This window comes from Eschrichtius robustus, chromosome 16 (assembly GCF_028021215.1).
Source record: "Eschrichtius robustus isolate mEscRob2 chromosome 16, mEscRob2.pri, whole genome shotgun sequence".
Taxonomy (NCBI): Eukaryota; Metazoa; Chordata; class Mammalia; order Artiodactyla; family Eschrichtiidae; genus Eschrichtius; species Eschrichtius robustus.
In genome coordinates, this window is record NC_090839.1 from 13,659,219 (window position 1) to 13,673,361 (window position 14,143).

The following is a 14,143-nucleotide window of genomic DNA, read 5'->3' on the forward strand; positions in this document are numbered from 1 at the left end:
CCCACCCCACCCCCAGGGAATTAACTTTAAAAACATGAATCAGTGGTTTTTAATAAAAGAACCTCTCTTCCTCTGATTCTTCCTAGTTACCAGTAGGAGAGACAAAGGGAAGAAGAAAAGTGTGATGGGACCATGGGATGGTTCTTACACAAGAAATTTGGGATTGTGTACTGTCTTTGTTTAATAAACATTTACTGAGAGCCGAGCATGGGCCAAGCCCTGTGCGGGGCATTCAGCCCTGAACACGGAGAGACTGATTCTCACCTGGGAGTTGACCTGGGGCTGCATCATGGGCCTCATCACCGCAGCCCCACCAGCAGTGGGGTTTTCCATTTTCATTTCAAGTGCCTGACGGCTCTGATTCAAAAACTGGGGAGACACAGGGTGGTGAGAATGCAAGTGGAGCACGTTAATGAGCCCAAACAGCTGTCCACACCCTTGGCACCACCCAGCGAGGTCATGATGACACCTCTAAACCCATTAACCGGGCTAAGTCATGGCTAAGCTGAACCGGCACACTTTCACATTTCAAAAAGGTTGGTGCTGGAAAGCCCTTGGCTGCCATGTGAGGCCTTCATGTTCAGCAACAGGCGGAAAAGTGAAAGTGCAATTCTGCAGCTTAAAGAATGTCTTCCACAGGAACTCGAAGGATTTATAAAGTCAGATTTTCTCTGGGATTACTTAGGCTATTAGGGAAATAGCTTTAATTTGATCAAAGTAACACTGGAAAAAACTACTTCTGCTACCTTTTCCTGGGTAATTTTTAGTGGAAAGAAATGGTAAAAAATGATACCATGAACGCATTAACACAGCTTTCCTGAGTACCTACGCTGACTTTTAGAAACATTAATACACTGGAAGAGTCTCCGGCTCACTGGATTCTCAATTCACTCATCATCTGCTTATGTGGTTCGATTCCCCCACATTTAAGAACTCAGTGCACTCAAGATACAAAATAAAAATAAATTTTTAAAAATGTGTTACAAAGGAAACAACGGAAAAATAAATACTGAAAGAGCTCAAGTTGTATAACACATCTAGAAAGCAGAGGTTCCTTAAAGAAACTGCTCAAATCAATAAGGTTTCAACATCTGGCTATTAACATTAAGGACTTTTTTTAATAATAGAAATTATCTACCTCTAAGACTACGAAGCCATCAAGAAGCACTCTTCTCCCCCAAGAGCAATCCTCTCTGACATTTTTTATTTTTCAACCTGTACAACAGAATATTCTTATAGAAAGGTATCCAATTCTAGTACAACCACTCCCTAGCAAGGAACCATCCATACAAATAAAATGTTACACAGAAGTGAAAACGAAAGGAATTTCTTTAGTTGACGAGGGATAGAGAGCCAGTGGCAAGAGCCCTGAAAGAACACAGTCCAAAAACAAATGAAAGAGGAGGAGGCCGAAGGGAAAGTTGCTTCGGGCGTGTGACTGGTTACCTGCTGGCCCTGCAGCCTCTGCTGAAGCTGCATTCTAAGTTGCTTGGGAGTGTTTGTCCGGGGTCTCATGATGTTGGCCCGGGGGTGCATTCCTTGGAGAGGAAAACCGCCTTGCTGGTTCATCTGATTCATCATCGAGTTAAAAGGTGGAGATTGTCCCGGAAGATGAAAGCCTCCTTGCACTGGAGGCCCCTGTGTCGGGTACGTCTGCCCATATAATGCCGCCTTCTGCTCCATCATTACTGCCGCTTCTTGGGCTTGGAAAGCATCCTGTTTGGACTCCAAAGCTTGTCCCTAAACATCAAACACATAAATGAACAATAAAGTACATGTGGGAAAGCAACAGAAATACAATGCTTTAAAGAAGGTGAAAAATATAAGTCAATATATGTGAACAATGATGTTGCAGAATTCCAAAAGCAAAATCAAATTTATTGTCTTAAATTCCATGAGACCAGAGACCAAACCGTCTTTTAATAGCTGTGTACTAGTGCTTATGGAGCACAGGGTCTCACACAGGGAGACACTCAAATATTTTCTGAGCCAAATATCTACAATGTATTGAGTACCTGGAGAAATAATATTTGTTCCAGACAAGATTTCTGTACCAACACTGACCTCCCATGCCAAGTGTAAAATAAATCAATTAAAATCACTGTGATTGGGCTTCCCTGGTGGCACAGTGGTTGAGAATCTGCCTGCTAATGCAGGGGACACGGGTTCGAGCCCTGGTCTGGGAAGATCCCACATGCCGCGGAGCAACTAGGCCCGTGAGCCACAACTACTGAGCCTGCACATCTGGAGCCTGTGCTCCGCAACAAGAGAGGCCGCGATAGTGAGAGGCCTGCACACCGCGATGAAGAGCGGCCCCCCGCTTGCCACAACTAGAGAAAGCCCTCGCACAGAAACAAAGACCCAACACAGCCAAAAATAAATAAATAAATAAATAAATAATTTTTTTAAAAATCACTGTGGTCAATGAATTCTCATGTCATCTGCACAAGAATGCTTTTGAAGGTGGCAAGAGGCGAGTATAGTAGAGACAGGTAAATTAACAACAGCCCATGTCCCCTGAGGTGTATTCACCACATGAACAAAACCTAAAGGTGGGGCTTCCCTGGTGGCGCAGCGGTTAAGAATCCGCCTGCCAATGCAGGGCACACGGGTTCGAGCCCTGGTCCGGGAAGATCCCACATGCCACGGAGCAACTAAGCCCGTGCGCCACAACTACTGAGCCTACGCTCTAGAGCCCATGCTCCGCAATGATAGAAGCCACCACAATGAGAAGCCCGCGTACCTCAATGAAGAGTAGCCCCCGCTTACTGCAACTAAAGAAAGCCTGTGCACAGCAACGAAGACCCAACGCAGCCAAAAATAAATAAATAAATAAATTTATTAAAAAAAAAAAAAAACCTAAAGGTGGTCAGTCATCCACTATTTGTACGCAAGAAGGAGAAAGAAACCTATTAATTCAACAAGTATTTATTAAGTGTGTTATATGCCAGGTACCACTTCTCTACAGGCTAACCATGCATACAAAGTAATGTCCAGCAGAAAAAGAAGTAAAAATAAATACTCTGAAGGAGGGGAGAGCCTGCCATGTTAAGACAAGAAGAGCCAGGCAGGTGCTGCATCCACCTTTATCTTCTCGTCCTCGGCACAGGATGCCAAGTGTGCAGTTGACACCTTCACCAAGTCTCATCCTAAAGCACACCTCACCCCGCGGCGACAGTGACACCATTCTCTATTTTCTCCCCCATCTCAGGCCTTTCCTTGGAGGAATGTTAAGAGTTCATCCGCCCTAGGCCCTCTTCTTTCCTCTCGCTACCTTTTCTACTCGGTCTCCTCATCCACTGGTGACAACTGCCAAGTTTCTTTCTCCAGCTCCAATGCCTCGGACTCTTAACTGTGCTCATACGGGCGCCCACTCAACATCTTTACCTGGACGTCTTGGGCATCTCAAACTTAACATGTAGAGAACAGAAGGTGTGATTATCAACAGTCCCTCCAACAAAAAAAAACCCTGATTCTTCTCCAATCTTCCCTACATCACAATAGATGGCAACACCATTCACCCAGAACTAAACGCCAGCAACTCCGATTCCTCACAGTCTCCCTTCCCAAGTGTGCAAGTGCATATGTGTGCACACAGGGCGCAAGTCCTGTCAGCTTTTCCTCCGTGACACGTTGCATAGCCTTCCCTTCTTTTCATTCCGTTGCCATGACCCTTCCCAAGACATCTCCCTGCCATCTGTGCGTCTACTCTGTGCCATAATACCAATTCCCTCCTCCAGACAGCAATCTGAGATTTCTGTTTATAAAGTAAATCAGACCATAATATACTCTATATTTCTCTTGCTAACCCTGCTAAAATGACAGCAAACAAGTTAAAAGGTAGTATTTATCCAAAGAAAAAGAGAATGTTGAAGGCAACAAGATAAAAAATTTCAACAGGCATCTGGAAGACAGAAAGTGTAGGAAGGAGTAAGCAACTCAACACAGCAGAGAAACTGAGACCTGTGTGCCTGCAGAGAAAACCCACCTGAGGACTGAGTCAATGTCTCCCATGGAGCCAAGGCAGCACACTCCACTGGGGACAGCAGAAGGTCAGGGAGGGCGCCCAGACAGGGGACTGGTTAGGAGGCTGAGTACAGACCAGGGGAGCCCTCAGCCATCAGACTGCAATACGACTCAATGGCAACACTGGATGCCAGAAAACTATGGAACTACTCTTTCAAAATTCTAAGAGGAAATTATTTTCAACTTAGAATTTAATACACGGCAGCCAGAGGTGCAGTGGGGTGGATGGAATAAAGACATTTTCAAACACAGAAGGACCCAAAAATTGCAGGGACAGAGAAGTTAACAGAAATTTTGTTTCCGCAAAGGAGTAAATCAAGAAAGAAAATGACTTGAGATTCAGGAAACTGAGGATCCAACACAGGAGAAGAATGACAATTATTAATTTCTAGAGCAGCCTCAAAAGGGCAGAGTTAAACAGAGGGACATGGAACTATAACAGGGAGAGAAAGAACTGAGGAATTATCTAATGTGTATGAACATGTGAAGAAGAAGAAAAAAGTAAGAGAAACTTTTAGCAGTAAGTATGTAGAAAACAAAGCAAATGAAAAGACAAGGCAATTAACTCAAACAAACAAACCAAAAACAAAGTCCTATGCAACTACACCTGGCTCAGCAATGAGCCAAAATGATGTAAATATAGGGTACCTATTTATTTAAAAACAAGGGACATAGTCACCTTGAGGGGAGAGACTGCACGTGCCCACGCGTATGTAGAGGGTATGGGTGTGAGGGTACGTACTAGAGGAAGGGGGTATAAATACAGATCCACAATTTCTTACCTAAAATTCCAAAAAAATTTTAATTCTTTACAAAAGACTAACAATTTTTCATTAGCACCAAATGTATTTAACAGCAAAACCTGGCCTGAACTTGTACGAAGCAACACATAATCTCTATAATATCCCACTTAGTGTGATTATGTATTTTGCTGTAGAAGTATTAGCACGTTTGATCACAGGCTATTGCCCAAAAATTACAGTATTGCTCGAAACTCTATCAAGAGTATTTTGTAATATATGGTACCCATGCACAATTTTACCCTTCTAAGATCCAAAAATTCCTGAATTCCAAAGCATATCTGATGTCAAGATTCTAAGATAAGGGACTACAAACGCGTAGTCAACTATCATATCTGGAAATCAATAGATATAGACTGAAGTTGATAAAGAAATAGCTGCATAATCATATTTCTTAGAAATATTACCAAAATAAAGAGGTGAGTTTCACCATCTCGCAGTGGGGCAAAGGAACTGTGGTTCTTCAGTAAGCATATTTTCCTATCATTTTATTTTTAAATTAAAAATGGATTACTTTGCTGAAAAATAAAAATTAATTACAACAAAAAAGGAAAACTGGTCTCATCCTTACCCTGCTTACAATCCTTCCATGGCTTCCCAATACACAGAAAAAGTCCAAACTCTTAAGACAGCTTTGTAGAACCTAGCCTCCCTGTACCTCCCCAACGTCATCTCACACGGCTCCCTCTCCGTTCTCACCAACCTCAGCCACTTCCCAGAACCCGCAAGCTCTTTCCTGCCTAAGCAACTCTGAGTTAGCTGTACCTCTTCTGGATTGTTCTTTCCCTAGGCTGTTTGCCTAGCTAGCTCTTTCTCATCCTTCAGGTGTCAGCTTACATGTCATCTCTCCAGGAAAACCTTTCCTGACTATTCAAGTCAGTCCCCAGTTATTCTTTATCTCATCATCCTGGTTTTGAAAACACAAACATTTTTAAACTAAAGAACAAAACTATAAACAAGCCCCCACTAAAAGGAAACTGGATGGACTTCCCTGGTGGCACAGTGGTTAAGAATCCGCCTGCCAGGGCTTCCCTGGTGGCGCAGTGGTTGAGAATCTGCCTGCCAATGCAGGGGACACGGGTTCGAGCCCTGGTCTGGGAAGATCCCACATGCCGCGGAGCAACTAGGCCCGTGAGCCACAACTACTGAGCCTGCGCGTCTGGAGCCTGTGCTCCACAACAAGAGAGGCCACGATAGTGAGAGGCCCGCGCACTGCGATGAAGAGTGGCCCCCACTTGCCGCAGCTAGAGAAAGCCCTCGCACAGAAACGAAGACCCAACACAGCCAAATAAATAAATAAATAAATAAATAATAATTAAAGGTGCTAATAATTAAAAAAAAAAAAAAAAGAATCCGCCTGCCAATGCAGGGGACATGGGTTCGAGCCCTGGTCCAGGAAGATCCCACATGCCACGGAGCAACTAAGCCCGTGCGCCACAACTACTGAGCCTGCGCTCTAGAGCCTGCGAGCCACAACTACAGAGCCCGCATGCCTAGAGCCTATGCTCCGCAAGAAGACAAGCCACTGCAATGAGAAGCCCGCACACCGCAATGAAGAGTAGCCCCCGCTCGCCGCCAACTAGAGAAAGCCTGCGTGCAGCAATGAGGACCCAACGCAGCCAAAAATAAATTTATAAAAAAAAAAAGAAACTGGGCAAACTATTTACAATATACAATATAGACAGGTTAACAGTCATCCTGCAAACATGCTTTTTTAGAGAAAATTTTTGACATCCCGCCCTATCCTAAGAAAAGGTCCCTTTATTAAAGGTCTCACAGCATCACATGCCTTTCCTCGTAACCTCTCCTTCACCAGTTCTACTTCTATCTGTGTGGTTCCTTGCCTGAGTTCTGGGAGCAGGAAATAAGTTGTTCACTATTGCTCTTCAGTCTCTAAGGAAAGACTGATTGGCATATAGAAGACAAATATTTGTTAAATGAAGGAATCAACAATCAGTAACTAAAGTATCGCTACAGATCAACAAAATAAAAACCCCATCAGAACTATTAAACTATTAAACACATCTCAATGGCCAAAAAATATAAAATATGTTCAATCTTGCTAACGAAAGAAATACAAATTAAAACAAGAATCTTTGTTGCCCATCAGACTGGCAAGGATCTGAAAGAATAATCATGCTCAATATTTGTCCCGTCACTTGCTCTTTCACACTGTGGGTTCTTTCGTCTTCGTGGGCCATGGCAGCAGTGCTGGTGAGGGTGACGGACTGGAGTCATCACACCCTGCTGTGGAAAAGCAGCTATACGATCATCCAGGAAAACTGCCTGAGAGTATGTAGATAAACCTCTAAAATAAGCCCTCCATCCCAATCATCCTTTCTCTTGGATTGTAGCTAGGACAACAGACAAAGTGAACAAGATGTAAGTAATTCATAGAATTATAACAAAGTATTTAGGAACAATTAAATTTTCATCAGTAGATAACTGGTTAAATAGTGTTCAATAAGACGGATACTATTTGGCCATTAAAATTAAAGATGTATACATTAAACAAAAAAGATGATTGACTATGACTTTCATAAAGTAAAACAGGCCACAAAAGTATTTTAAACGTCTGCTTCCTTTTTTTTTTTTAAATATACACACAAAAGTTACTTATGATTCTTTGTGCCAAGATTATGGAGGATTTTCAACTTTTTTAAAAAATATGTACTTTTGTGATTGTCAGATTTTTATATAAGGACCGTTAACTATTTTACATGAAGACAAAGAAAACTATTTCCACCTTAAATAAAATTCTAGGTGATTTTCCTGGTGGTCCAGCGGTAAAGAATCCGCCTTCCAATGTAGGGGACGCTGGTTCGATCCCTGGTCGGTGAACTAAGATCCCACATGCCGCGAGGCAACTAAGCCCACGCGCTGCAACTACTGAGCTCACGCACCTCAATGAGAGAGCCGTGTGCCACAAACTACAGATCCCACGCACCCTGGAGCCCGTGCGCCACAACTAGAGAGAGAAAATCCGCACGCCACAACTAGAGAGAAGCGCACGCGCCACAACGAAGAGTCTGCACCGCCTGTCTCAACGAAGATCGCGAGTGCCGCAACTAAGACCCGACACAGACCAAAAAAAAAAAAATTCTAGTGGCAGTTAAAGCTTCTCAGTCCTCATGTAACCCTCACTTCCTCCCCCAGCCAGGTCAGACATGGCTCCTCGGTCAGGGTCACAGGTGGCTGGTACCCCCAGGTGTACATCATCACTGCTCCGTGTTTCTCAACCACCCTTTAAAAAGTTCTGTGCAGTGTCTGCCACACTGAAGTGTAATTCTTTTTATACACATTTGTCTCCCCAACAAAGCCTGAGAACCCTGAGGATCTTTCCCACTTATCATTAAACACACAGACTTACACAGGTGCCCCCAAACACACATCCTATAATGAAAAGATCCACTACAAAATGTATGTTTTGAAAAATACAGATTTGTAAATGGCATATTTTCATAAGGCTGAATAGGTAACTAGGAATAGGAGATGATGTTGTTGGGATATTCACAGATTTACCAGTGTAAACAGGTTTTGTTTAAAACAAACAAAGCTTGCCTCCTCAGAGTATACATTGGTTGTCCAGGGAGTAGAAAGAGGTAATTATAAAAATGAGGACTCAACTAACATAAGCAAAAAGCAGCATTTTAAAAACTGTATAGTAGTTTTACTGGATCATTTCTATGGTTGCCTAAAATTTGACATCTTTATAAAACAGTAAGTTGCTGGAAGTTCTATCACAATTATAAAGTATATTTTCTAAATTTAATGCTGGTATCCATGAATATAGTGCTGTACATAAAGAAAAGATACACATATAGGCACTATTGTACATGGCTTCATGGATATATGCGAGCACGCGTGCGCACAGACACACACACACACACACACATTTCTACTTCCACAGTACTGCTACCTACTTGATTTACAAGTTCAGGAATGCCAAGAGCTCTGTCAATTTCTTCCAGGCCTGTGGCATCTGTGTTGCTCAAGAGTGTGTGCAGCTGGTCCAACAATGCTCTTTCGTCACTCTGGCCTTCAAGGTTAGAAGGTGGCCCAAGGAGATCATCCAGGGAATTCCTAAGAAGTGGCCTAAAAAGAGACTTAGATTCAATTTCAATGGTGCTTTTCCTCTTAAAAAAAAAAGATCAAAGTAACCCCGCACAGTATTTTTAATATGCAATAACTCAAATAATACAAGTGTAAATAATAAACTAACAGAGTAGCAGAAAAGAACAAACGGCATCAATTTAAATTTAAGACCCACAATTTTAAACCTCACCAGGTCATCTTCGACCACCATATCTAGATTACAACTCCCAGTCCCACCACCAAAATGCAATTGCTAGATCCCTTGACATTTAGAGGATAGCAGAGATTTGGGAAAGGAGATTGAAGAGATGAAGAGGGTGGTGTTTTCAAGACCCTACAAGAACAGAAGTGGTAGTAGTTAGGATACTTGCAGGCTGCAGAAATCAACAAAAGAATGGGAAAAAAGGTAGAAATGCTGAACTGAGCCCAGGGTTCTACCAAAATAACTTTGTTTCATACACGGCCCACAGAGCTCATGTATCGACAAGTATAATACAAACCCCATACGAGTATAATACAAACCCCACAGCAATGCCACAGTTCTCCAACACATGACAGGGGCATGGAGCTAGACATTTATCCAGTCTCAGAAAAATTCTGTGATGAAACTATTTGTTCTCTACTGGGTAGAGAAGCACTCAAGTTAATAAGCTCATGTAGTTACACTTCTGTCTACTCAACAGATCAATTCATTTTTCTTTGCTTAATTTATTGTAGAACTCAAGTCAGAGTTGACAGTGACAGGTAGCCTCTTTCATGCCAATGAGTTACTGACCAAACTTAAAAAATGAAATAGACATGATCCACAATCTTTCTTTCACAAAAATAAAAGCGTGCTATATTTCACTTTCACCTTCATCCCTGAAACGTTTTAAATAATTTTAGAAAAGAATTATCCAATCCTAAAAAATGAACTTTCCAGAAAACTGAGGCTCACCCTCTGCGCACCATTTATCTTGTCAAACTAGTGCTAATTTACCCTTCTCCTCACGGAGGATTGTTACATTATGAGAGACGATCACGGCACATGGAGGCTCCCAGGTGTGACCACTCAACAGTCCCACTCGCTGAGAGATACAGTCCTGTCTCCTCCCTCTCCCATGAACGCGTGCTGTCTCAGACTCAGCCTCGCTTTTACACACAGATGGCCATGAGTACCTCAATTACAGAGTTTTTCTCATTCTCTTTCAGGTTTGTTCCTGTGCTCTCACCCTTTTCTAGATAATCCAATGCTTACATTTTCCACAGGGTCACTTAATAAAGCCCCACCTATTTTGAGTCCCATGAGGGCCTTGTTCCATGGACAACATGCCATCTGGCCAGGAACCAGGTTGGTTCGATGGTGCTGCTTGGCCATAAGGACTGACCCCCATCCCCATGGGAATCTCACCGGGCCCTGGGGGAACAAAAAGAAAGGATAAATTTTCAAATAAGCCAAAGGCAAAAGTTAGCCTAAAACAACTAATTTTCTTTCCTTATGAAGGGAATGCTTACGCATCTGAAGCATCTGCTGCTGTTGCTGCTGCTGCTGCTGCAACACTGGCCTCACACCTGGGATGCTACCGGACCGAAGAGGCACGGCGGGCACTGAGCCACCCACGGCAGGCCTGGGTAAAGAAGCGTTATAATCCGTTCCTGGTCTCCCCATGGAGTTTGAATTCATAGGTTCCATTCGGCTGGCCTTTGAGTTTGGTAAGCCCCAGTCTCCCGAGGAAGGAGTCTGATTCACAGTCACATTTCTGTTTGGTCCACCTAAAACAGAAATTAGGTATTTTCCATATTAGAATGAAATTCTTCTTATATCATACAGGTACAGTCATTAGACACATCAGCCTTGACAAAAAAGTGCTTTGTCATTCTAAAAATACGGCTGGCCAACTATTAAGACATTTCTGATAGGCCACCACAGGCATACCTTCACTGTATTGTGCTTCAGAGACACTGCGTTTTTTACAAATTGAAGGTTTGTGGCAACCCTATGTTGTCGGATGATGGTTAGCATATTTTAGCAATAAAGTGTTTTTAAATTAAGGTACATACATTTGTTTTTAGACATAATGCTATTGCACACTTAATACAGTATAGGGTAAACCTACCTTTTATATGCACTGGGAAACCAAAAAATTAACGTGACTCGCTTTATTGTGATATTTACTTAATTGCGGTGGGCTGAAACAGAACCTGCAATACTGCTGAGGTATGCCTCTATTGCTATGTATTCATTACAGGTTAGAAAATGTCTTGCGGGACTTCCCTGGGGCACAGGTTCGATCCCTGGTAGGAGAACTAAGATCCCACATGCCCCACAGCGCAGCAAACAAAGAAAAAAAGAAGAAAACGTCTTGGACTGAAAGTCTCCTTGAGAGTTTAAATCACCAAGACACAGAATAAATGAAGAATACTCATGAAAGAAACATGCTACTGTTATTCAAAAACCTGTTAATTAATTCTAATTAAGTATTTTAAATTTGCTTTTCCCAAAAGAAATTTTTAATCATTAATATTCATTAGAAATAACATATAAGGGACTTCCCTGGTGGCACAGTAGTTGGGAATCCGCCTGCCAATGCAGGGAACACGGGTTCAAGCCCTGGTCCAGGAAGATCCCACATGCCACGGAGCAACTAAGCCCATGCGCCACAACTACTGAGCCTGCCCTCTAGAGCCTGGGAGCCACAACTACTGAGTCCACGTGCCACAACTACTGAAGCCCACGCGCCTAGAGCCCGTGCTCCGCAACAAGGGAAGCCACAGCAATAAGAAGCCCGCGCACCGCAAAGAAGAGTAGCCCCCGCTCGCTGCAACTAGAGAAAGCCCACGCACAGCAATGAAGACCCAAGGCAGCCAAAAATAAATAAATAAAATTAAAAATAAAATTAAAAAAAAAAAAGAAAAGAAATAACATACCCATGTTTGAGCCATAATTTTCCTGACTATCCATCATTCTTGGATTGCCACCCAACATGGGTTGCTTTGGTAACATGGGGAAAGCACCAATATTCTTTACTGGAGGGCTTGAGCCAACGGAAACAGGGCTGTCTAGAGACACTGCTCGGTTATATGGAGGACGAACAGACTGCACAGACTGTGGACTCCTCAAACCTGTTAAAAAACATAAAAGCACAATACATAAATATCCTCTGATGATTCAGTACATAAATAATCAAGTACAAGACATAAATACCACCCACCCAAGAATGTCTTTCTTACCAAAATAAACACTGTCTTCCTTTACAAAATAAATAACTAAGCCCCCCAAAAAAAGAAAGAAAAAGAAAAAAGAAAAAAAAAAGCCTTGTATTCCAAATAAAGTAAAAAACAAGAGTCTCAGTGTTGGCTGAAGTATTAGGCACTGTTCTCTAGCCTGATATGGTCATTCATATTCTGCTTCGCTTAATAGTAAAAATTTTATCAATGTTTCAAACTCCTGGAAGTTCTTTAACATGCATATTTAAAGTTTAAAATTTTACAACTAAATGTAACCAGACAAGTTGCCTTCTAATCAAGCAAGGAATAAAACAAAATTTCCTAACCTTTTTCTTTTTGTTTTTTCTAACCTATTTGATTGATCTAACTTTCCATTTCAGTTTCAGAAATAGTGCCACTAATAATGAATAACCACCTTTCCAGATAATTGTGGATTATTCTTTTTCAATTGATACATGTAATATATCCTTGTTAAACTGATGAATCAAGAAACACTCAGCTATAGGAGAGAGGTTGGGTAAGAACCAGCAAACACCAAAATAAGTTAGTGTCAAAGGACAGGTTTTGATTTGCTTTTTAATCCAATTCTCTGTGCCTAAGACAAATAAAGGTACTAGTAGGTACAGAGTACCTACTACTCACCTGCAGCAACCAGAGAAGAACATTTTCCTATAAGCCCTGTGATTACTGGCATCATACTAGTTAGAAATGGGAAACTGTCCAAAAAGCTTTTAAAATCACCTACATTATAAATTAGTAAAAGAAACTAAGGTGGAGTACACATTTTAAAGTTGGATCCTAGTTTTAATTAAGAGTACATACAGGTGTGCAGAAAAGTTCAAAGGCAGCAAGAATAAAATCTAGTTCTTTCTTACCCAGAGAATTAGTTCCTTGAAACACCTGTTGCTTCGTTACCAGATTACTACCATTTGTGGATATGGAATTATTGTAGAAGTCAGAATTAGTCAGATCACCAAGAATAGCGTCTAGATTATCCAAGTCTCCAGATCCCTGAAAATAATTTTTTGTAATTAATCTGTGAACATTACTAGATACATAGGTATAAACACACTCATCAGAGGACAAGAGATGAAATGGGAACAAGTAAAACACAACAGTTACCTGAAATGGTAACGCCCAACTTAGAGGCTGGCTAGCTAGCTGATCATGACCCCTATCCCTACACGACTTCCTTGAAAGTAAAAACAGCTGAAAATACTGAGATAAATGCGTGGGTTTGGAGGTGATTTCAAAGGGGCATTTTTAAATTTACCCTATATGTTTAATTCTCAAACTGCAGGATATTTTCCAGCAAACATTAGTCAGAATCATGAGCTGACAGAGATGTCTGCCTCTACACATACTTCTGAAAACACGTATGATTAATAATAATTTTTTTAAATTTTTTAAAATAATAATAATAAAAATAAGCTGATGTTCAACAAGATATTCATAGCTATGCTTTAAAAAGGGCTTTTGGTCAATACATTTGGGAAACACTAAACAAAGTTTAAACAAAGTTAAACACACATCCTAACAATAGGACTTCTCCAAGACTTTATTTAATTTTCTCAGGTGCATATTAACGTCTTCCAGGATAGTGTTCCTCAAGAGGAGTCTGGGAAATGCTTGTATAGAATGTGATCATGTATATGAAACTCGATCTTAGGTAAAAATCAAAATTCTGTTGCCTAATACAAAAGGTTTTTCCCATTTCTACCATATACTTAATGACCCAATGTGTTCATTCCAATAAAAACTTCCATGAAAGATTTCAAATTGGCTACTAATGAGATATAGTCACATTTGAAAGCATACATATCTGATTATTTCTACACTGCATCATAATACACTTTACTGATGCTCAGAAGAGCTACCAAAAAAGTGACAGCTCCAGATTAACTTCCATTAAATAAACCTAAAACAGAAGGTAAGAATTTGTGTATAACACATTGTCTTTCTAACACAGAAATGCAATGCTGAAATACAATGCCTAAGCTGGAATATACAGAAGA

General features: G+C 41.3%; 1 protein-coding gene across 6 annotated transcripts in view; it reads right to left on the minus strand.

The window, feature by feature from the left end:
• NCOA3 (nuclear receptor coactivator 3) overlaps positions 1-14,143 on the minus strand; it is a 123,683-nt gene that overhangs the window by 6,974 nt on the left and 102,566 nt on the right. For all 6 annotated transcript variants that reach the window (XM_068525296.1, XM_068525297.1, XM_068525293.1 and 3 more), the window contains 7 exons: positions 13,004-13,139; positions 11,829-12,023; positions 10,416-10,673; positions 10,191-10,317; positions 8,750-8,921; positions 1,447-1,740; positions 265-369 (listed from right to left, as the gene is read on the minus strand). In XM_068525296.1, coding sequence (XP_068381397.1) covers positions 265-369; positions 1,447-1,740; positions 8,750-8,921; positions 10,191-10,317; positions 10,416-10,673; positions 11,829-12,023; positions 13,004-13,139 — 1,287 coding nt within the window. The remainder of the gene's footprint in view (positions 1-264; positions 370-1,446; positions 1,741-8,749; positions 8,922-10,190; positions 10,318-10,415; positions 10,674-11,828; positions 12,024-13,003; positions 13,140-14,143) is intronic.